Raw genomic sequence first — 24216 nt, forward strand, 5'->3', positions numbered from 1 at the left:
AGTTGACATATGTATTTGTTAATAACTTCAGAGTTACTTAATGTCAAATACCATTTTAAAATATAAGATTAGTTCATGGCATGCTTGTGTGTGCTACTCATGCATGTAAATTTACCTTCTCTTCAGACATGGTAAATATATTGTCAGGAATATGAGTCATTGAGTTGGTATCTAATATGACACTTGTGAATTTAATGAGTTAATGTTTATAAATAACTTCAAAATCATCACTGCTTCATAAATAAAGAGACCAAGAACACCAGAAACAGAGGAACTGTATAGATAGTCAGGAATAATGAAGGTGTACAAGCCTCCTGTTGTCCTTCAGGGACGTAATGGACCAAAACTTGACCGAATTCTTTCGTAAGTACTCAAAAATGTGAGAAGCTTGGAAAATGCAACAGCAGAATATTAGGGGGGTTGTAATCATTAAATGCTTCAAGTTTGCTTACAATTTTAATTTGTTTTGTGGATTGGGTTGACCCTGTTAAAGAAAAATTGGTATGTGACTGCTAGAAAAATAGTGTTGATATGGTGTGGGTTTTTGTAACATCTTGTGAAAGGCTTCTTAGTTTTAGATAGTGCAAGTTCAGAGGCTGGCAAGGGTAGCAGTTTTATTTACCAATGGATTCAAAGGAAAGATATTTATTTTACAGATTAAAAACATTTTTCAGAGACTTTGCTAATGTTAATTTTTTAACTACAGTAAAAGAATCCCCTCCCCATAATTTAGTAATTATTACATATATAATTTCTGTTTTTGAAAACATGGACATAGTGAAAGAAAAAAACCTGCATCCCATAATTCAGTAGTAATGTAACTACAGTAATTTGAAGGAATGAAAGCTTGCTCATCACTTTCTGTCCCTGGTAGCCTGGTTTCTACTGGTTTCCCTCAGCCTGTAACCTTTTCCTACTTAGTGGCCAGATGTAGTGTTTCCAGCTTTCCTCTGCTTTTGAAATTCTACTATTTATCCAACAGCTTATTTCAGGAAGTAGGATTTCTTTTAAAGGCATATAGATTGCTTAGATTATAACTGAGCAGTCAGTTCTAATCTGAGATATGCATATGATACAGTAGTTGGATTTTTGGTTCAGGGTTTTCAGAGCAGTCAGTAGAATACAGTTGTATGATTATATTGTGTGCTGTGCGTGTTACAAATTCTGCGTGAAGTTTGCGTCCCAGAGACATGGTTTAGATGGAATCGGCCTAAGCTGAGGGTTTTCTAGTAGATCAAAGTTACATCAATGTACGCTTTTCAAACTGAGCTTGCTAAGGTAGTTTAGAGTCTGCAGCCATTACATTGCATACTGGGACAGGAGACAAAAGGAGACTGAGGCAAGACCCATCAGCTGGTTTTGTCATCATAAAAGGTTATTTTTTTTTTTCTTACCCTCAGAAGTTTCTTGAAAACAGAGTTGAGTTGTGGTATAATAATGACTATTTTCCTTTTTTTTTTCCTTTTTTTTTTTTTTTTAAGATGTGTAATTTTCTTTCTGTTTGTAGTAAGGTTTTCTTAGTTCTGTCAAGTCTAGTTTTCAGAGACTTTACAGGTTTTAAGGAGGGGTGTAATGGGTGCTGTCTGGTTACAGCACTGAATAACTAACTATACGTGCTGGGTGATGTTAGTCTGTTTAGCAGACTGAGAAGGGCACTCTTCCGTTAAGCAGTCTTTTGACTCCATTGACAAAGTTGCTTTGAAACTTTATGCTTTTTGAAAAATATTCAGTTCTATGGTTCTCTGTTTAATGCCAAATGGGTAATTTGGATTAGAAACTGGTCTGTATTTTTCCAGATTTTTAGTTATTGTCATTCACTTTTATGAAATTGTGTTCCAGCTGTAGTCACTGGAGTATACCACTGAGAGGGAGTTGCCAATAAAAGCAGACTTTTCTACTACTGAGATTCTTTTTTTTTTTTCTAAAATTGTATGTACACAGGTGTCTTCCTGCAATCTGGCTTCTGCCAGGAAAGTTCAAGTGCTGTGTTAGTTTAGATAATATATTGAAAAGATCAAGGTGAGGGAAACTAGGCTTAATGAGCTTTGATCCAAGAGTATTAATAGATCCCTTTGTGTATTAACATTCCTGTATCTAATAAAATTTAGTTGCCTCTCCATGTCTTTATGGTGGTGGCTGGCTACTAAGTCTTTGCTTGACTGATAAAAGCTAGTTCTTATTACTTCCAACTAATGTATTTTGAGCTTATAGCATAAAACCACCTTTAATCCCCTTTGATCAAGGAAATGAAAGCCTTTTAGTTTGACTTGGGTCCCAGATATGACATAGGACACTTAACTGGACACAAATAACGTTTTCTTCTGCAAAAGCAGAAAGGCTGTTCACGTGATATTCCTGGGCTTTGGTAAAGCATTTAACAGATACCAAGAGGGAATTTCTTAGTTAATGTGGAAGAGAGGAGGATTGCTGTGCAGGTGCGTGGAGCACAAAAACAGGCATCAATGGGACCAGCAACAATCAAATTTGTTCTGATATTTTGGTGAACAAAGCAAGTCCTTGATGCTGATGGGAGTTGAGGTATGCGAGAACAAAGGAGAACAGGAGTTGTTTGATCAAAATGAAATGAGAAATAGTTCATAGTAGGTGTTCTGTTTTTGGAGGGGGAAACCACCAATCTGTAGACTGTACCAGTGTATGGGGAAGATCAGATGAACAGTGGAAGTGTTACATGCAATGGTGATTAATCAGGAGAAAGCTGCCTGAACATTGGAAGTAGCTATAATGACCTAGATTTGCTTAGTGTTTCAAATCATGATACGTATAGTCAATTAAATGCCTTTATAATTTGGCATTAAATGAAGTGTAAAGTGTTCTTTGATACAAACTGAAAACAAAAACAAACGAAAAACCAAACCCCCCATAATTTGAAACAGTCTCACCTCTCACTGCTGTTTAAAAATCCAAAGGTCCACACCACTGTTCAGAGTGGCAGTCATTATCAGTTTCAGAGCATATACATAAACTCATTTCACAAACCCTGGCCTTCAATAGTCAGACTTTGCAGATCTTCTAAGTTTCTGTTTCTTGCTCATTGTATCAAGGTGGCTAGGTCTTGTCTGGGTTTCTCTTACATGATGTGCATTTTGCTCAGGTAGAAGCTGTAGGGACTGTCTTGAAAAAAAATAAAGCTAACTTGGTAAGAATTTTAGAGCATATAGCAAGAGTTCAGTTTGTGAAGTGAAGTTTGTGCAACTGAGATTGCATAGGAAGATGCGAAGAGGTGAAATATTGATCACTTTTGCTGAGGTTATGTTACTGGTGCATCAGTGTACTTTTTATTCATAAAGATTCTCAGTCTCTGCAGACTCTGCCTGTGCTTGATGTCCACACAGATTGTATATTTCCAAGATTTAGGCTATATTTTCTCTCTGTAAATAAATTACGAAGTTTGGGGGATGGTGAGTGTTCATTCCATGGTACATAATGCGTAGGCCTTGAGATACATATTCAAAAGGTTTGCGTGACCATACAGGAGAGTGAGCTCTGTGGTAAATGCTGAATTCTGGAGTGATGAATAAATATTTAATGTTAAAGATGCAAGAGCAAATTTAACGTTAGTACTCTGTTTTTATTATTCAGTAAAGTTCCTTCAAATTTGGAAGGGCCGTACTTTTCCTCCCCTTGAACTTGTGCAGAAGATGATCAGGGGATTAAGCTATTAAAAATCAAGCTAGCAGCTAAGTTCAAAATAACATGTTAAAATGCCCCCTTTTTTTTTTCTATAAATGCTTTTAACAGTGATAAAGTAGCTTGGCTGTATCTACTTAAATTGATGTCCAGAGAGTGCATACAGTTCCTTGCAATAACAAGGTAGTTGCTCTTCTGCAGAGAACAAAGTACTTCAGATGGAGCTGAGGTCACCCTGCATCTGGTGCTGGTGCCTCGAGCTCAGCCACGCATTGTGTAGCCTGTTTGCAGCCAGCTGCTCTGTTTGTGGCAGTGACTCAGTGGTGGGAGGAGGAGATCCATCATGTGAGATGTATTCTAGCAAGTAGTGACTGTTGGATTAGATAATGCTATCTGTGCCCACATGCTGGGCCTTCCAGCGTTTTAGAATAAAGCTCAAAACGTTGCTGCCTTGTTTATTGCTCCATAGACTGAGGGCAAGGTTAGAGGAGCTGGTGCAAGAGCTTGGAGCAGCCCTGAAAGCCTGGATATACTGAGACAGCTCAGCTGGTTCGAATTGATGAATCCAGGTTTAATTATAGCCAGGGTTACACACTTTTAGAACTTTAACCTAGTAGTTATTCCTAGGTTCCTTGTTTATATTGGGTTATAAAACTTGAAAATAAACATAGTGAAGCACAGAATAAAAGATGTATACATTGCTAAATACTTTCATATAGTCACATTTGGTTTCTTATACAGAATGCAATACAGCTATCAATAGTGCAGCAACCTTCATGTTGCCTTTTGGGTGTTATCCTTTTGTCTCTCTTCTGCCATACCATGTTTATTTTAGAATAAGTAAATTTAGAATAAGTAAAAGCATAAGCAAGAAACTACTTTTTGAAGAAAAGCAAAAACCACTACATGAGTGGGTTTTTTTAACCTGAAAAACTCCCCCCAATTTTATGATTTTTAATTTCATGTTGTTTTTTTAAATGACTCAAGTGATGTTTTTTTGTGTTCTCTTTTAAAACACCAATCTTATTAGTGCTTTTTTCCTCCCCATCCTTCTTGTTGTTGTTGTTTCTTTAGGCAGACAAAGCAGGGGTGGTATTCTTATTGATCTTTCTGAGTGATTTGATGTCCTGCTTTGACATCAAATTTCTCAGCCAAGAAAGAGTGGAATATGAAATTGGTGTGTACATAAATGATGACAAAACCCAGCTGTCAAATACTATGTATTATCTGCCTGCAGCTGACCTCTTTACTCAATGCAGCAATTACTTCAGTCAGGTCTGTTCCTCAAGATATTTTGTTTTCTGCAGTGAGTTTTAAAATTAAATACTTCAAACCAGTTTCTGTTCATCTTGGAATGTCTATCAGCTCAGTGCCTGCTGAATTTGGATGTGATACAAAGATGCCTTTGTCTGTACTGTGCATGGAAATACCTCTGTATTTAATGTATCTGGCTTTGTGGCAAGAAGCCTGCCAGGTTTGTGACTGAACTCTGTTATTGAGGTTGATATGTGGGCTTCTCAGTGCAGTTTCCTATCATCTTTTTAGGAAAAAATTTAATGGTTGGATCTCACTTCCAAGAGCAAAGCAAGCTAGTGTTAGAATCCAGAAGATTTATGTGAATGTACAGCAGAATTTCACTTGAGGAAACAAGGTGACTTGCCAGAGCAGGCAGCTATTTGCTTTTGCAAACTGTTTCAGCTTTGGATTTGTTGCTCATAGTTGTTTGTTTTTTTTTTTTTCTTGGTGCCCCTGTGGCAGCAACTGTTTTTTGACAAAATGGGAGTTGCTTAATTTTGAGTTGCTCTTGCTCTGGTGAAAGGACAGTCTTTCCACATACTGAGACACTTGCAGAAACTCTTCTGCAGATGACCAAGATATGGAGGCTCAGATGTGAAAAGTGTTGCAGAAAAGGTCAGTTTCTCCCTGGCTATTAAGTCTGTTCTGACACAGAATATGGTTTTACCAGTTTCTTAATCTCTGTCAGTCATTTCATCTTCAGGAGCAGAAGTTAAAACAACTGCCTCTTCCCTTCTCCCTCACCAGTACAGATCAAAAGATAATGGATAGTGTTAATTTGAGAGAGCTTCCTAGTTGTCCATCACAGCACACTGATTGTGTGAATGTAGTGGTGCTGTGTGCTAAAGGCACAGAAAGGGATCTCCATGTGCATGTGTATTTAGCTCATTTCATAGATGAGACAGCAGCAAATCTTAATTTATTTTTATGATCTGACTCAGGAGCAAGCTAGGAAGGCTTTCTGTGTACCCCAGTGAGGAAATTAACTGCAACTGTATTTTGCAGTTCTCACGTAGGAGAAATTCTAAACACTTTCAACCATCACAGATGTGGTTTTTTTCAGCAGAGATGCAACAGTGTGTGCTTTGTTCTGCTCACTGCTTTTTTCTCCATGTGTTATTTCAATAATGTAGCCGTGCTCCTGATGCTTGTCTGCCCAAAGAACTGCAGGATTTATGCGGATATTAAGTCACACGTTGGTATAGTAAATATGATTCTTTCTTCAACCTCTGGCAGTACCTCCCAGTATCTACTTAACTGGGTGAAAGTATAAGGGCAAGAGGGGAAATAATTTTAAAATCTTATGCAGTGTTAAAATAATCTAATATAAACTAATCTAATATAAAAACAGAACAACAAAAAAACCCCAAACCAAAACAAAAAAACCACCCCACAGACAAACAAAAAATCCAACCCAAAATCCAAAAACCTCCACCAAAACACCCCAAAGTGAAGTTTCCCAAGATGCTTTTGACACAAAATTAATTAAAAACCATGAAGAAAGTTTCATGAGTAGAATCTGTGATAAAGCTAGCAGCTACTCTGACTTTCTGAAGTTGACCCTCTGAATCTAAACATCTGTAACAGTACCTTTGTGTGACTGACATGCTGTACAGTTTTGTAAATTAGCTCTTAGATTTAGTAATTTGCACTTCTAAAACAGTTAGAATCGCATTTCCTTTGCATAAAGAGCATTTCATTATCAGACAACTTTCTGGGGCACTTTTAGTACCTCTTCATCTTCTTCTGGAGTTGTCCTGGTGGCCAGATACTGTGCTTTCTAAGGCTGAAGGATGTTCATGTATTGCTTTCACAGTGTTCTTGAACTACCAGTCTTGACATTCAGACATACTTTAATTGATGTGTGATGACTCTTCTTAATCTAGTAATGCTTTTGCCTAATATAATTTTGATCTCTCGCAAAATTTTAAAATAAAATTATGCTATATAATGCTAACTAAATAAAACCAAGGGCGATGTAAACACAAGTAGTTGTTGGGTTTTTTTTAATAATCAAATGAGTTTTTAATCTTTTTAAGCGACAACTTTAACAGTTGTTAAGCTCTATTTTGTAGTTTACAAAATTCTTCCTTGCTCATGAAGTTGTGTTAAAGCAACTTAATTGTTTTACTGGCACACTGATCTTCTGACCTGTGCACCTATTGGTTTGCTGTTCAAAAGGTTTGTTAAGATTGTTAAAATTACAGTAAAAATGTAGTGGGTTGTGAGGTGGGGAAGCATGTAGAGGGCTTTTTGTTAGTTTGTTAGTTTGTTTGTTGTTTTGGTTTTGTGTGTTCTACTTTATCTCCTATCTTGCTGCATAGGAATTTTATATGTTTGCTAGGTATTTTGCTGCCCTCTCTTGGCAGAGCATTTGTATTGTTAACACAATGCTCAACTTGTTCATAATTGTTATTTGCACACTTTAAAAACCGATTTTATACCTTTTATTTTCTGTAAAAAATGGAAAATGGTGATCCTTTTACTAAAAAATGAAATGTTAAATACTGAGTCACTCAGTATTTATTAAATAATCAGTATTTTTTTTTATTCAAATCCTATGTGGATGAAAGTGGTTATCTCACTGCTTTTCATCCATATCTCATTAGATAGCCAATACAATTTGATTGTGTTGATTGCTGATATATTTTGCTTCAGATTAAGTTTAAACACTTAGATGCATTTTGTTATGACACAAGGGTGTTGTGTGTCTTTATAGCTCTGTGAAGAGAAGAACCCCAGGAAAGCTTCAGGAACGTGTTAAGGTGTATTAGGAGAATCAGTCAATCCCAAACACACAATTTGTTTTAGGCATAGCTACGTCTTGAACTTTAGCTAAAATTGCACACAGTTACATGTTGTATAAAGACAGAGTATTCCTTTATATACACTCTCATCACCAATTCCCCCCTGTATATGGTACATAATATACACTTGTGCACTTACCTGTCACTAGTTAGAAAAGCTTTAAATAAACCCTTCTGGGCCAGGGCAAACACCTGGAATACTTCCCTCTGCTACCCTCCTGTCCTTTGGGCATCCCTTGGTTCAAGTTTCTTGTGCATGATGCCACTCATTTTCTAAATGACTTCCCATGGTTGTTGGTTTTGTTCTATTCTTTCTTTGAATCACTGTGGCAAGGAGTTCCATAGCTTGTCTGCCTGATGTTCAGAGATGCTCTTTTCTTTTGAGCTTTGCTGTTATTAGTTGCATGAAGTCTTTCCTCTCACCTGTTGTAATAGGATGTCCTCATCAATAAGGATTTTGTGGAGCTCCAGTTATCTTTTCCAGAATGCAGAATTCCAGCTTCTTTAAGCATTTTTAAGTGGAAAGTGTTTGGTACATTTGATCATAGTGTTGCTACTCTTTGAATCTTTTCAGTTCTACTGTCCTCCCCGTTTTGATGTGGGAACAGAGATTCAGGGTTTGTCAAGCAGGATGGTGCTGTTTTCTGTACTACTCTGTAATCCTTTCCTGATGTCTAGCATCTGGTTTATGTTTTTTTGAACAGAACACATCAATGAATGGATGTTGTCATAGACCTGTGTGTTGTAACCCTAATACCTCACTACTGAGTCAGTAGTCAACTCAAAGTCCAGCGTTTTGTATATGAATTTAGCAGATTTCCCCTGTCTCTCCCCTGCTTCACTTCAGTTATATCTCAGTTGAGTTTTATTTGCCAGGTTAGTTGGAGTTGGAAGATCCATCAGTAGTTCTTCATAATCAACTGTCATCCTTGCTATCCTAAATAACTTAATATTTTAAGCAGCTTACAGAAGAGCACCTTGCTGTTTCTTTTCCAGGTTGCTTATGAAAATATGAAATAGCAGAGCTCTTGGTGTGGCTTGTGGCAGAACTGCCTTGGTGATGCTGCTCTTGTGTGAGGAGTGACCTATATTGAGGTTCTTTTTCTGCAAAGAAACAAAGAACTTAAACAAAAGGAATTTTTTGGCAGTTACTTGATGTGTTGCTAAAACCCAGTGAATTGATACTTTCTAGTATGATAAACTAAATATAACATAGAATGTTTATATTACCAAATGCTGTATCTGCATTTTAGTTTTAGGTAGAATATGCTCATTTCTGGCAAATGAATGAAAAAGAACAAAGACAATAAACAAACCTGCTTTGGAGTCTGTCATTGTTGACTTCTGCTCTGAATACCTTTTAGCAACAATCATGTGCATATTAACCTCTCCTTTAGTAAAAAAAAGAGCTTAAGATGAGCAAGCCACGATGAAAACTCTGCTTTCCTTAAATAATAGATTTTATCTGAGGGGGAAAAGAGCGTATAGTAAAACTGGTTTTGTACAGTAAAAGGCAAGCAAAAACATAATGTAAAAAAATACTTTAATATCTCTTTTGGAGCTTACATTTCTGTGCTTTATATTACATTCTCTTAATATTTTATAGAAATCCTCTATGGGTTCCAAATATGTATGGGTCAATCACCAGACTTTTTAGTGGACTTCAGAGGCTAAAAATCAAGCACTTAACAAGCTGAGTTGCAGCTGTGGTTTCATAGTGACTGCTGTTACAGCTTTTATGTGGGAGAACAGGAGCTGAGGGAAGGACTGATCAAGGAGCAGAACTGTTTTGCTGCTCCTGAGGATGGTAACAAGTTCAGCAGGGAAAAAGTCCTTTTGCTATGCATAATTCCAACTTTATTGCTCATAGCAATTATGAAGTTTCAGTATTTGTAATTTATTTTTGTTCATAAAGGAAAAACACTGGTCTGAAAATGGATGGACTTCAGTTGTGATAGTTCATGGGCTAGAGTTTCCAGGTATGCCAATATTTTCTAGGCAAGGAGTGAAACAGGTGAAGTTCCCTTCATTTTCAGAATTTGGTTTGTATGACTGTCCATTCAGTAGAGCATTGCCAGTGACCTGTCCATGAAAATTGCCCAGTGGTAACATATCTAGTAGCTTGAAGTGTCAAAATTCAGGTCTCCTTTTTGCTTTATAGTGAAAAGCTGGGTGTGCTTTGTATCTGTTGAGAAGCTGTCTTCAGTTTGCATCTGAAGCATGGAAGAAAAAATGGCTGTGTGATTTATATACAAGATTTATTTCCTTTTTTAAGTAAGAATTCAAAGAGAACAACAAGTAATAACATTTTCAGTGTTATGTCCTTACAGGAACATACTGACCACAGCTGGGAGGAGGATGTGCCTATTTTTTAGTTTAGCAGTGAGTTATCCCCAAGAGATGAAAAATCTTTGAAAATCAAAAAGGTGTATTTTAGCCAACTAGGAAGATTTATTTATCTTAAAAACAAAACAAAAAAAACAACCTAAAGAAAATGTAAAACAAGTTGAGGAGAAAGAATCAAAAAGGTGATATATAGCTTTTCCCACTATATTTTTGCAGGAGAGTCCTTTCAGCCAACCAAGGGGCTTTGGTAGAGATTTTTGCAAGATTCATCCTTACCCTTAGGAAGTTCTTTTATATTTCCTCTGCCTGGCTTATACTTGTCTTCCCCCTCTCTACTTTCCTTTGCAAAGATCCCATGAGCTGGAAACCCTGCCAGCTCCCTGCAGTGTTTCCTTGGCTGCTGCACCCTGGATTTTCCTTGACCATGTCCAGTTTTCCCCCTGCCTTCAGGGTGTTCTCTGTTGTTGCCAGTTAAATTGTATGTGTGCATAGTACTATGCAAGTGGAGACAGATGTGTATGTTTTGATGCTTTCGTAAAATTTGGATACATACTAGCTGACTAGTTAATCCAAAAAACGTAATTTATGTGGGGGTGGGGTTTTCTTGATGAGTATTTGTCTTACTACTGTTTCACTGTGTTTTTATTCAGTGCTTCAGGTATAAAATACTGTGCAAAGAACAAATGTAATTCCATATCCCAAACTGGGAAGATTGTATCAGTAAATTAGCAGCAGCAGCTTTCTATTCTTACTTCTTGAAAACTGTCTCTCAGAATGTTCAATTAGTTAAGAGGAAATTGGATATGTGATTCTTTTTGCTGTAAGCATAATAAAACTCTTATCCAACTCAGAAAAATGACACATAGAATTGAGAATTGTACGTAGGTACAAATGCTATGCTTTTGTTTTTGCTGGTGCAAAGATTGTTGATTAGTTTCTCTTCTTGTCCTCTTAACAGTTGCTTCATATTTTTGATTTTCGCTTTGCAGCTTAGTCTTTTTCCTTTTTTCACAATTGTAGACAGTTGCAAGAGCAACAGAGGCAGAAGGAACTGGAACGGGAGAGGCTGGATCGTGAACGAATGGAACGGGAGAGGCTGGAGAGAGAGAGACTAGAAAGGGAAAGACTTGAAAGAGAGCGCCTAGAGCAAGAGCAACTGGAGAGAGAACGGCAAGAAAGGGAACGGCAAGAGCGCCTAGAAAGGGAGAGACAAGAGAAGGAGAGGCAGGATCGAGAAAGACTTGAACGACTTGAACGGGAAAGGCAAGAAAGAGAACGGCAAGAACAGTTGGAAAGGGAACAATTGGAATGGGAAAGAGAGAAAAGAATTTCAAATGCTGGTAAGAATTTCAAAACCTGAGTGTATTCAACTACCAGGCTACTCTTTATGTGTTTTGGTGATGGAGTGTGAGAGAAGCAACAAAGGGCAGTGAGTACAGCTGTATAACAACAGGCTTCTATTTGCTGGAATTCTTTTTTTTTTCTTTTTCTTTTTTTATGGCAAGAAGTCCAAGAGCTTTGACTTTCCTGTCATAATTTTCCATTAACCCTGAAATAAATTTTTTTGCACTGTTTGCTCACTCCATTGCTGTACTCTCTGATTGCTTGAAGAACTTGAAGCATATTGGACACCCTCAACATTGGTTAAAGTGTGATGAGTTAAACTTCCTAAATACCTTATCATTGCTTGCTCTATTCAACAAGATGTATTCACAGTGCATAATTTGGAAAAAAAAACCCTAAACGCACCAGGTTGAGCGTGTTAACATAAAAGGTATGTACCTAGATAAGGCAAAGTAATAGTGGAGAAATGCTTCTCAGTATGAAGTCTGGCTTAATTTATCATTGTAGTAACATTTCAGTGAAATGTATTGTATGTGCTTGTAGATAAGAGAGTGCAGTGTCTGCGGAAATGTATCCAGTGATAACTGAAAGCTTTCTCATTTTGGTAATATATTGGAACATTAGTCAAGTGCTTGGTTGTTCTTTAGTAACAAACTCAATTTGCATAAGTCAGCTCATAGTAGAAGTCAAGGAATACTGTATGAGAGCTAGTCACTTTAGAGAAGAGGATTTTAATGGTAGCTGCGTTCCCAGCACTTTCAAGTTTGCGATGGAGCTTTTTCTGGGGAATAGAAAGATGATACTTGCTGCCTATGGTAGGAATTTTGTTAGTGGAGCTGAAACAAATGTTAAGATCACTACACTTGCTTGCAGTTTGCAACCAAACAAGAAGATAAAAGCTGATAAAAGACTTATTACTCAACTCTGTATCTAACTGATCTCACAGATGGGATTTGAGAAAACTTTCTCTGGAACATACTTGTAAATTCAAATGTTGGCACAAAAATAGTTGGTAAGATTTAAAAGCAGCTGTTGATAATATGTAAAACTTTTCTAACAGTATTTTCACTTGTGCCTAATCCTCTGGTACTAACTGTAGTCTACATTTATACATTTTGTTTGAATGCTGGTTTTGTTGCTTCATTAGCTCCCTTTTTCTCTTTCTCCTTTTTTTATCCTGCCTTTGCTGCTGCTTTCCATCTTCTGTCCAGCTCCATCTTTCGACAACTCCCCGTATAGCACTTCACTTCCTGAATACTCCAGTTGCCAGCCTCCTTCAGCACCTCCTCCATCATATGCAAAAGCAGTCTCAGCACCAATGTCAGAGGCCGCACCGGAGTACGCTGTAGTGACTTCTGAACCACCGACTTCCACTCCCCCTACACCACCTCTAAGGCACTCTGCATCACGTTTTGCTACATCTTTAGGCTCAGCTTTCCACCCTGTTCTCCCCCATTATGCTACAGTTCCTCGTCCGCTGAACAAAAGTTCTCGGCCCCCTTCTCCTGTCAATGCCATGGCGACTTTGCCTCCAAACACAAAGCCTGTTGCCTGGTCCGCACCCAGTTTTGCCCCCCTCCCCCCGTCTCCTCCGGTAATGATAAGCAGTCCACCAGGCAAAGCTACTGGTCCGAGACCTGTCCTCCCAGTGTCGGCTTCTAATCCGGTGACCCAAATGTCCACGTCTCCCACGGCTCCTAACGGGCTTCCTGAAAACCTGGCTTATCCGGTTCCTTCACCTTCTACCTCAGGTCCAACGCCGCCTCCACCGCCTCCTCCCCCCCCCCTGCCTTCCTTTCCGCCTCTGTCACTCTCTGGACCTCAAGCTTCTCCTTCTCCCAACTCCCCAAATGCCTCAACTCCCTCATCCAAGCCTAGTGTTCTCCCTTCTCCCTCTGCAGCTACCCCTGCCTCTGTTGAGAACTCTCTAAACTCTGTGCTGGGAGACTCCTCTGCTTCTGAGCCAGTCTTGCAGGCAGCCTCTCAGCCGATTGAACCTACGACCCATCAGGGTAAGGCTTTCTGTTATTGCTACTAATGCGCTAAGCAGGAATGCAATCGAAACCAATTGGTGTCAAAGCCCCTAACTGCCCCCGGACATTAATACAATGCTTCCAAAGTTGCAGTGATCTTAATACCACAATGAAATATCGTTTGGAAAACAGGGGTAAGGGAAACTTGAAAGCTCCTGTGCGTAAGAGCCGGCGGTCTGTGGCCTGTCATAAGTAAAAGTCTGATTTCTTAAGCTCTCACCTGTCTAGATCCGAGCTTGTCGAATGTTTGCTTGGTAAATATTGCACTCTTAGTTTATTTGGAACAAGGTGCTAACAGACAGCATCATTAGTTTCCTCATGGCAGCCAACAGAGAACAACATGTGTACGGCTTTGGACCTTAAGTGAGGAATAATTCAAATTTAGAAAGTAGTATGTAGCACCTACAGCATTTCCTTTTGGACAGTGGTCGTATTTTGAAACATGGCTGTTTGTGCATAGACAGGTCTTCCTGTGGTATTCTATTAGCGTAGTTGAAAAAAAGACTTTAGACAGAAAGTTTGATTGAGCAGGTGATGGTCTTAATGGACACTCCACCAGTATGACAGACATATGTGTTTTACATGGGTCTAAATGTCTTTTGTTAACCTGAATCCTGCTTTTATATTGATTTAGGAGATTTAGATCTTTATACATGACTCTGCAGTAGCTGAGCTAAAGGGATGGGCAGAGAGGCTCCTGGGGGATAAGCAGCCTGTGGTTTCATCCCACACAAGCCATGCAGAGTAGATCCTCTTCATACCCTCTTGTCTTAAATGAAGCTGTGAGCTACTCTGAGATGGGGTGGAAATAGAGTGAACGGCCTCGCTTCTAGTATGGAATAAAAGTGTGCACTTGGATAGTGAGTGATGCCAAGAGAGTTTAAAAGGCTTTTGAATTTATGCAATGGTTAGCAGACTAGGAAACCAGGCAGACTTGTATGTGAAATTCCTGCTCTCAGAGACTGCTTAAGATAGTTGTGCAGCATTTTTAGTGCCTTTTGGCAATTTGGATGAAATGGAGGGGAGGATATGTGAGGAACTGTTGTCTTAGTCACAATTTCTTAAATTCTTCTAATAATAATAACACAGTGATCATCAGAATATTAATTTTTCACAATACATTTTGTATTGGATATCAATGTGAATTTAAAGCATTAAAAGAATGATAGGTAAAAGATAGAAGAGCTTGTTTCTATCAACTTGAAGTATGTCAGTCTTCTAACTCACTAGTTAGTGTTTGTATTACATTATTAAAGTTGATTAGTGGAATGTTTTTTAGAAGAAAGATTTATATATAGCTCAGAAATTAGCATTGGTACTCAAACAGTTTAAGGGCTGAGATTGGGTGATGTGTTAAATGCTTTTTAATACAATAAAAGGTCGCTCTGTGTTTAGCACCATGTGAACACACAGTATTGTTCCTACATGGTATGAAGCTCCTGCCTTACTTGACTCTTTGCCTGTTACCTGGTGTAAAGTTCTTCTTGGTTACAGCACAGAACCTGACTGGAGGGGTTTCCTATCTAAATGTCTCTGGAGCTGTCTGATCTCTCATACTACACTATGCAACATTTTTAGTACATTGAATAAGAATGCTTGTCTCCTGCTGAAACTGGCAGCGTTTTCTTGCCTAGTATCTTACCAGCTTTAGTGTTTCATGCACTGAGCAAAAGAACCACCATTTCAGTGGAAATAAGAGATTTCTTTTCTAAGTCCTTAATGTATTCTGTTTGTTTTCTCTTTGATACTAGGTGGTGTCCAAGGACCACCTGCACCTCCTCCTCCACCTCCCTTACCCCCTGGCCTAGCTCAGTCTTCAGTAGCAACCCCACCTCCTCCTGGCCCACCACCACCTCCTCCACTTCCACCTTCAGGGCCTCCGCCGCCACCACCACCGCCTCCTCCACTTCCTAGCCAAGTTCCTCCTGTTCCCCTTCCACCTCCTGCTCCTCCCCTCCCAGCCTCTGGATTTTCAGCGGGGTTCGTGTCCGAAGATAATCGCCCTTTAACTGGACTAGCAGCTGCACTTGCTGGAGCCAAACTTAGGAAAGTCTCACGGGTAAATATAACTTTGGTTTCATTTTCCAATTCCTGTCTCTAAATCCTCTCTTCCTGAACCGGTTGTAACCTTTGTTCAAGATTAACAGCAGTATCAAGACTTTCTGTGTAGGCTTAATTCATTATTAAAAAAGCATTACAAGATATGCTACCAGCCCATCACATTCTTTATGTCTTTCCTGTATGGGAACTCTGCTGATTTCATTAAGTCAGCTGTCATTCTGCTTGCACATCTGCTGTTATTTTGTGTATTATGAAGGGTGAAGACTCCTCCAGTTCAAGTGGAGGAGGAGGAGGCTCTGCTTCATCTACTTCATCTAAAACAGACGGTGGCCGTGGAAATGGACCACTTCCCTTGGGAGGCAGTGGGTTGATGGAAGAAATGAGCGCCCTGCTGGCCAGGAGGTAAGGAACTGTTTCTACTGTACTCCAACTGCTTAGTCATCACAGAGGTAGGATTTGGGGTGCCTGTTTGCAGCTGGCTAAGGATCAAATAAACATTAGCTTGCTGATGTGGTTGCTTTCTGAAGTTGATAATGTTTCATGAATAGCCATTTATATTTGAGTGTAATCCAGTACTTCTGTGCAAGTCTTTGTGCAGCAGTAAGGGAGGGGATACAGACTTCAAATTGCACAGTTGCTTTCGCCAGGACTATGTTGTCCTTGAAAGTATTTTGAAAGTGCCTCTTTAAACACACTGATTTTCAGTTATCTATCAGGCTGTGTAGGTCTTTAATCGCAGTAAACTACATTCTTTAAGCCATGATGATCTTGTTAACTTTTTGTCTCTGCTTATAGGAGAAGAATTGCTGAAAAGGGATCAACAGAACCAGAGCAGAAAGAAGATAAAACTGTGAGTTGAGAAATTTTATCTACTTCTCATTACTCAATAAAAAGATTGAGAGAGATTCAAATGGTGTAAAAAGCTTATTTATACTTTATTATATATTGAAATGCACACAACCACTAGTTTGTAAAGTGCCTAGTGCTTGCACATTTTCTTCATGCAGTTGAGAAGAACCATTTTAAATCTATATGAAAAGTAAAATAAATATTTAAACAGTTGAGACTGACTCTTGTGAATCTAACACTCCTCCTTCCTTTCTCCTCCTCCCCTCCATTTTAATCAGGAAGAATCAGAGTCTTCAACTTCTAAAGTTTCTTCAACAAGCACACCTGGTAAGTAGCACCGGTTATGAACCCTGGGGCTCTACAATGCTAAAATCTAGTGACAAATCTCAGCAGCTCTGCTGAATTTTGGAACCTGCCTCTTCTCCATAATTACAACCTTGAATTTTGCTGTAGAATGGGTCCTGGTTCAGAAGATGACTGATTAAAAGAATATAAGTGAATAAAGAATATAGGAGTTGAAATTCTTTATCCCTGATTCCTCTGCTGAGGAGTGCTAGGAGCTAAGTGTGTCCAGATGAAAATAACTGGAAAACTTAATAATACAGGCACTAATCTAAAGAAGTTAGACTGCAAGGCAGTAAGTGACATAACACAAATCAAGTTTTTATACCCCACTCCCTTTTTTTTTCTCTCTCCTTAGAAGTTTACTTCATTCTGTTAAACACAGGGATGAATTCAGCCTCAGGGAAATTAATATAGGTCCAAAAGAGGGAAATGAAAACCAGTAGAAGTGGTTCCTTTAATTGGTTGTGATGATAAGAAGCCTCATCAAACTTGGTAATGTCAGATGCATTTGGAATTTAACCATTTCTTTCTGATGGAGAAATTTCACTTCGTTTCTTGATGTGAGATGCTCTGGTAAGGCTGTGCCTCCTGACTGGAATGTGTCTTTAAAATGTTTTAAGAGGAATGCTTAGCATCCCCATGACCAAGCTGCAGCCATAGCAGAAGTTACTCAGTTTTGCAGATATGTCTAAAATCACACTAAAATAACTCCTGTGGCAGGACAAGTCCTGAAGACTGGTGTATAAAAATAAGCTTCAGAGTTATTACTAGCACTGGCAACCTTTATTTGGCTGCGTCACACTATGCTAGCAGATTTCTGCAACTCAGATACTCTTCTCAGTATCTAGCTGCATCCCAGAGAACTTTCTGGGCAGTGTGAGACTCTGAAAGGGCGTGTCTGCCTCTCTGCTTGCCCAGCTTAACAGAGCTGAGCAATATGAAAGAAAGGGAACAAACTCCAAATCTGAAATATGGACTTATCAGTAGCACATTGAACTATGTAATGATAGCAAGTAAGTAATAGTATTTCACACTACAGAAAGACTGTTTTAATTCATGCAGGCTGTAAGGAATGAAAACCTGATCCATGAGGAATGAAGTATTTGTGGTGATAGGTATGATCTGAGGAAGGGCTTAGGCAAGACCACTGAAGGACAAAAACTATTCCTGTTTACCATGCAAGAATACAGAATAAAGAGTAACTGAAATGTTTACCTTCTTTCAGCTGTGGTTTCTATCTGCTGTTTACCTATAGAGTAAAAGCTGCCCAGATAGGAGAAGTAATGTCTGGTATCACAGGAGATAAGTAAAAGTCAATCTCTGTTAGATCCCAGGGAAATGTTCCTTTAGTTTTGAGTCTATTATTTTGAAAGGGGGAAGTGATATATTACAACTGTAGAAGTATCCTTCCAATAGAAGTATCTATTTTCCAAGACTTTGGAAAATAAGTATCTCATTGCTAAAGGTAATTCTAGTTGTGTGAGGTCATATCATACCTTCTGTAACTAAATTGAAATTGGCACTGAATTAATTTTAAATCATTCATTAACAACTCAGAAAACTCCTTTAAAAACCCCTTCCTCAAGTGTTTGAAGCTGACTTGTTATGTTTCCAGAATTCCATGTTTCACAACTGAAAGCAATCAGATACGTAAAGTATAGGCAGACCTTCTCCCAGTTGGATTAAGAATCAAATGGCATTTACAGTGTCTAGGATACAAGTGAAACTCTAAGATGCTCTCACAACATAAATGGTGGTATGACTAAAAACAAGATGAATACAACAGGAGGCAGCTTAATATGAAAGAACTAATGCAGTGTAGGAACAACAGCATAAAACCAACCTGCTAACTTAAGCTGCCAGATACTTGAAGTTTCCTTATGTAAATTACACAAGGAATGGAAAAAGACAGTTGTTCATCTCCTCACTGTGTTTTCCAGAACTAACAAGAAAGCCTTGGGAAAGGACAAATACAGTGAATGGAAGCAAGTCACCTGTTATCTCCAGGTACTCCCCTCTGTTATCTTTTCCTTATGTTTGCTGTTGTACATGCTGCTAAAGAGAGTGGACTAAAATAGCAAAGCTCACCTTATCAGTGTTAAAAGTAAAATGTATGGGTTTCAAATTACTGCTGTGAAACTGCTTTTGGCACTTCTAAGTAGGAATCCAGAATCACTTTTGGAGAAAGCTAGTAAGTGAAATTTTTGACAGTAAAATCAGAAGTAAAACTCAAAACCATTCTTTAACAATTACTAGTATAGCACTTGAATTAAGGTGTATATGTGCCTATAGCAATATTTAATTTTTTCAATTTATTTGAAGTCTGAAATTTCCTGCAAGGGAAACCCAAATTCAGTGCTGCAATTCACACATTTAGTAGTAAATCTAGTGAATAGGTGTTCTCCTTTCTATTACTGTGCTACTCCTAGAATGGTTATCTAGATATTTAAGCTATCTCGGTAAGATTTGATTCTGTGACAGTTTTCAGTAGCAGTCTCATACCAGTCTAAGGAAGTCTGTCCTAAAGAACAATAGAAATACATACATCCTTCACTGCATTAACCAGTCTTCGGTAACTTGTCAGCTGGAACTTCTGTAGGTAGTGGGTGTTTCAGTAGGCATTTCAGTAAGTGAAATGGTTGCTTTAGGTGTTTTTGTAAATTGCCATTTACATTAAGCAGAAGGCTCAGGGTTCATTTAGAATTCCTGTATGTTGCGCATACAGAGGTTAAAGGATTCTGAACTATGATAATCTGACATAATTACCTGAATTTCTTAAAAGAAAACAAAAGAATATGTTAAACTTGAGAATGCTGTGTCTAAAATTACTTGAATTCTCCTTAAAAGTCTGGTCTGTTGGAAATAGTGATACAAGATTTGGTGATTAGAGTATTAAAAACAACTGTGCTCTAGGTGGCTTCACTTGTAGTTGAGGTTGCCAGTTCAGTTCTAAAATGCAACACTAAATATTCTCAGCCTGTATCAATATCCTTGTCTGTCCTTCAGAAGTAACTAAATCCCAGGAGCTCAAGGTGTCTGCAGCCTTGGTTCTGGTTGCTTGCTTTGTTTTTTGTCCCAAAGCAGGTGACATTGGTGGTGATGTCCTCTCTGCTATGCTGTCAGTGTAACAAAATGCTGCATTGCCTTTAGCCTTGACTGTCCCCTGCCTTCTTCCTCTTCACCCCCCAGTAGGTCTTACCTGCTTTGACCAAGGTCTCTTGTACTGAACTTGTTCTGCTTCAAGGTGTGGCATTGAGGGGGAACTTGTCGCAGAAATAATTTGTCGGGAATCCTAAAGAGCATTTTAGATTTCATATTGTTTAAAACAGCTGCTGACCTCTCCCTTTGGCTGTAAATACCCTATGGAGAAGCAGTTAAAGAAAGTGAAGGGATTAATAAGTAGGGCAGCTCTCCATATCAGACTCTTCTGGGGAGTCTGGGATGTTCTCAAGTCTTGTTTCTACCTGCTCCTACAACACTAGGTTCTTGTAAACTGTTTTATGCATCTAATTTCACTGATCTTCTTTCGACTGGTGAAATTCAGAGTTGCTGAGGTCTTTTTAAAAGTGTTTTCTGACCTGGAGGATTACAGGACTACAGAGGATATTTGAGATTTCTCTTGGGATGCATTGAGACTTTCTCTCCTTCAAGCTTTTGTCTTCACTCCTCCAGTGGAAAATGTTGGTAGAATTCAACTTGATGTGGGCCTTTCTTGGTGTGTACTCTAAAAGTACTTCTAAAATAAGAATTACATGTTTATTGAACATCAGTATTATTTTCCAGTGCTATCATAACCTGCTGGAAAGTGCCATAGCTTATGTGCTTTAAGACTGCTGGTACAGCTTTCTAGTCAGTGTTGACAAGTTGTTCTGCCAGAGTGAGGAATGTTTCCTAGACTGAGAAAGAAAAGGTGTCAGTAGAGGTCTCTCTTGAATGAACATTCTTGCAGTTTTCTTAATTCTCTGGGCTTGCTAAGTCTGTCTCAGCAAGCAGCTAGTTAACCTTTCTTTGAGTGAGTTAATCAAAGGGTGCTGCTGTTTGAAACACTAGTGCTGTGTTAGCCAAAAGGGGATATCGTTCACCTGGTAGGGCTGGAGAACCTGCTTCCAACCTCTGCAGAGAGGATAAGAGTCAACTACAGAGGTTAAGCTAAGTGTGCTTAAGAAACTGGCAAGTGAGCAAAATTTTCTCTTCAGAGCTTACAAACAGGTAGACAATTAAGTTGTTGTTATTCAGAATGAATGTTCTAAGCATTTTAAAATAAGCTAGTGTCCTGTTTAAAATCGGGCCTTTTTTTTTTTTGTAGCAAACTGAAAAGGCTTAAGCTGTGTGCTTTTATTTCCTGAAACATTCAAATAGAACTCCTGGACCTAGTGAAACTCCATGCTTTTTAAGGTGCTAAAACTGAACAAAATTAAGACCTATTATAGCTTGTTAAGGTAGTGTTTCTCCCCTCCGTAGACGGGAATCTCCGTGGAAAAATCTGCTTGCTTCTGAAAACAGGTTCTATGATTCATTAAACAGGTATCATCCTGTTGGGATTTGAGACTTTGTAATAACCACTTTGACCAGTTCAGGGTTTGACTTTTTCTACATGGACTGGTAATCACCACACTCAGCACCTCTTCACGTTTTGTTTGTCCAGTTGAGCCTATTTTTGAACTAGTTAAAAGCGGATGGTGTCAAAGGCAAATTGAGATGGCTTGAGAACCAGATATGAATTCATATTAAATACTGGTTTTCTGGCAGTCTCCACCTACAAAGATGCAAATTCCTGTTGAATATACCAGGATTTAGTGAACTATTTGTTGTGTTTTGAGAAGCAGGTTTTCAAAACTGTTAGTTTAGATGCACAGGAATAGCAATTAATTTTCCAGGTGAGTTTTTACATCTGATTTTTGATAGAAGCCTTGTTAAATATAATGTTTCTATTTGGAACATATTCACAAGTTAGAGTTAACGTCATGTATTTTTTTTCTGTAGATCTAAATTTCACTCTCTAGTGGTATTCATAAAGTACTGACATTGAAACCTTTCTTAGGAGAACTTTCCAGAGGTAAAAGTGTCGCAGAACCCCTCAGAATTACTGAGTCAAATTCCAGCTTTGTTTTTCATGAAGGCACTCGCTGTGGTGATTACTTAATCTTTTGTATGAAAAGTTCCCCTTATAGCTACTTATCTTGGGTGGTGTATTCTGCATGTTAGCATGAATAAAATCTTTACCTTGCATGCTTGATTTAAGGTGCGTTAGGGACTGTCAGGGTTGCCTCACTGTCCTGTTAGGCAATGCTATGAAAAACCACACGAGAGAGCTCTTTAGCTGTCTATGGATCGAATGGTTGGAATGATTATTAACTAAATTTCAGTAGTTAACATTTTCCTTAATGGCAACTGCATTCACTGTTAATCTTTCTTCTGAGCAAGTTGAAGATAAAAATAACATCATTTTGGGGGGGGAAAGACAGGTAGATTTTCCTGATGATGGAAATTATTTACTTTACAAGTTACCATCTCTCAATATAAAGAATGTCTTGCATTTCAGAAAACAAAAACAGAAGACGTTCTTAAGACTGAAGGGTAGAGTTTTTATAAAGAAGCTTTCCTGTTGAGATTTTTGACAGCAGTAGATCATGTATGATGGGTAAAACTGACTTTTAATTCTGAAACTGAAAAAAAACCCCACCATGAAGCAGTCATTTTGTGGAGAGCTTTTCTTTGAAGTCATCTCATTAAAGCATTGAAGTCATAAGTTATTTTTTAAAGATATTTAAGTATATTCTTGTTTAGGTTGTTCTATTAAGGCAGTAGGTGCCTGTTACCAGTTATCAGGAGCAGTATTAAAGAGGATACTGGGTTTTTTTCAGTCGTATTTGTTAAATGCTGTAATACCATAGTGTGTGGGAACAAAGTGGTAGTCAATGGAAGAGATCAGAAACTATCTATAAAGAATCTGAAGAATTCATGCTATTCTGCTTGAAGTAAGTCAGGGTTCACAGTCTGAGATGTAAACTGCAAGTAACACTTCAAATATCAGATACCTGGTGAAACAGCAAGATCTCATCTTAAGGGATATTTTAGAGTGTGGAATTCTTCCATAATGAACTAAGCACTGTAAATATGTAAAGAGTTTTGTAAAAGATCCTAAATTGTGGTTTGTCTTCATAGCATTAGCACACACAGTAGATTTTGTGGTGGTTGCAAGGTGAATTCTATTTTTCAGCTTCTTTCACTATCAAGTTATTCAATATTTCATCTTTTGCCTTACTTGGTGGATTATGTATTTCATTTTGGGGTGTTTCATGCAATTCTTATGTTAGCAGTTTCCCTCTTGGAACTTATGTTTAAACAGTGTAGACTTGAGTCTTAACAGCTGTAACAGCTGAGTGTTGGGATCCCACGTGAAGAGCAAGAATCAAACCAACATTTTGGTGTGTGTACCCTTTTCTGTTGGGAGTCACATTTTGAGTGTTCTTCCTTCAGGTAGCAAATCAGAAAATATTCCTGTCAGGTTGTAAAAGTCATCAGAACAATCCGGTGTGATGTTCATTCAGCTCTTATTGAACAAAACCCGCATAATAGGATAATTTCTCTGTGAATGAGCTGCTGTCTTGTAAAGGAAGATGCATGAAAGCTAAAGGTAGTGATTTGGTAAAACAAACTAGGAAATATAGACATACATATTTTTGCTATTCTTTTTCTTTGGGTGAGAACACAAATTTTTTTTCCCCTTTTTTGGTTAACTAAATTAAAAATATACAAATAAATGGGAAAACTAAAACATGGGATACACTGCTTGTGTCCTTCATGCATTCTGCTTTTTTTCTGAAAAAAGGTAGTTTTATAGTGCATATTCAAGAGAAGATAAAGCACAGAACTGTGCCTTTCTTGCTGGGGTTTTTTTCCCTTTTTTTTTGTTCCTATCCACCTTCCATTGTAATAAATAAGGCTGCACCATGAGGTAACAAATCCAGAAAAGTGCAGTGCTTAATGAGTTTCTCCTGTGTAGGAATTTTGAAGTGACACACTGAGTTTAGGCCAGACTTTTTTTTGTTCAGTGAAATAGGTCCCAGTTTACTCTGCTAATATGCTGCTCTTCCTCAAAGTTAGCATACTGTGATAATCCTAAATATTGGGGAAACCTCTTGACATGAACTTGGTCCCATACCATCCATCCATGCCTCCCTGCTTTGGAGAACTGTTCAGGTGTCCCTGCTGTCAGCATCTAAATAGTGTCTCTGCTCACAGCTGTAGTAAGTCCATGAGTCTGAATCACACCTTCTAAAAAAGAGAAGTCAGAAAACCCACTTCTTTTGGAATCTGTGTTAAAAAATGCAAGATCTTGCTTACAAGTCTTTGATGTCTTATGAGAGTATTGCATCGGGAAACATCGAACATGACATAGTCCAAAACACTGAACTTCTTCTCACATGTTATCTTACTGTTGTTACAGCATTTGCTTTCAGTAGCTTTATAAAGCAACTGAGCCC

The 24216-nt window shown here is 38.3% G+C and overlaps 1 protein-coding gene across 6 annotated transcripts in view; it reads left to right on the plus strand.

Annotated features, from left to right (window-relative positions):
• Positions 1-24216, plus strand: part of ENAH (ENAH actin regulator) — an 89781-nt gene that overhangs the window by 60447 nt on the left and 5118 nt on the right. For 2 of the 6 annotated variants that reach the window (XM_027911423.1, XM_027911424.1), the window contains 7 exons: positions 11118-11437; positions 12653-13453; positions 15226-15533; positions 15792-15937; positions 16331-16385; positions 16663-16711; positions 18670-18736. In XM_027911423.1, coding sequence (XP_027767224.1) covers positions 11118-11437; positions 12653-13453; positions 15226-15533; positions 15792-15937; positions 16331-16385; positions 16663-16711; positions 18670-18736 — 1746 coding nt within the window. Of the gene's footprint in view, positions 1-261; positions 364-11117; positions 11438-12652; positions 13454-15225; positions 15534-15791; positions 15938-16330; positions 16386-16662; positions 16712-18669; positions 18737-21190; positions 21254-24216 lie in introns of those variants that run through there. The other 4 variants (XM_027911425.1, XM_027911422.1, XM_027911426.1 and 1 more) reach the window with 4 other exon arrangements.

This window comes from Empidonax traillii, unplaced genomic scaffold, assembly GCF_003031625.1.
Source record: "Empidonax traillii isolate 1590-97213 ecotype Southwest subspecies unplaced genomic scaffold, ASM303162v1 scaffold31:size1920502, whole genome shotgun sequence".
NCBI lineage: Eukaryota > Metazoa > Chordata > Aves > Passeriformes > Tyrannidae > Empidonax > Empidonax traillii.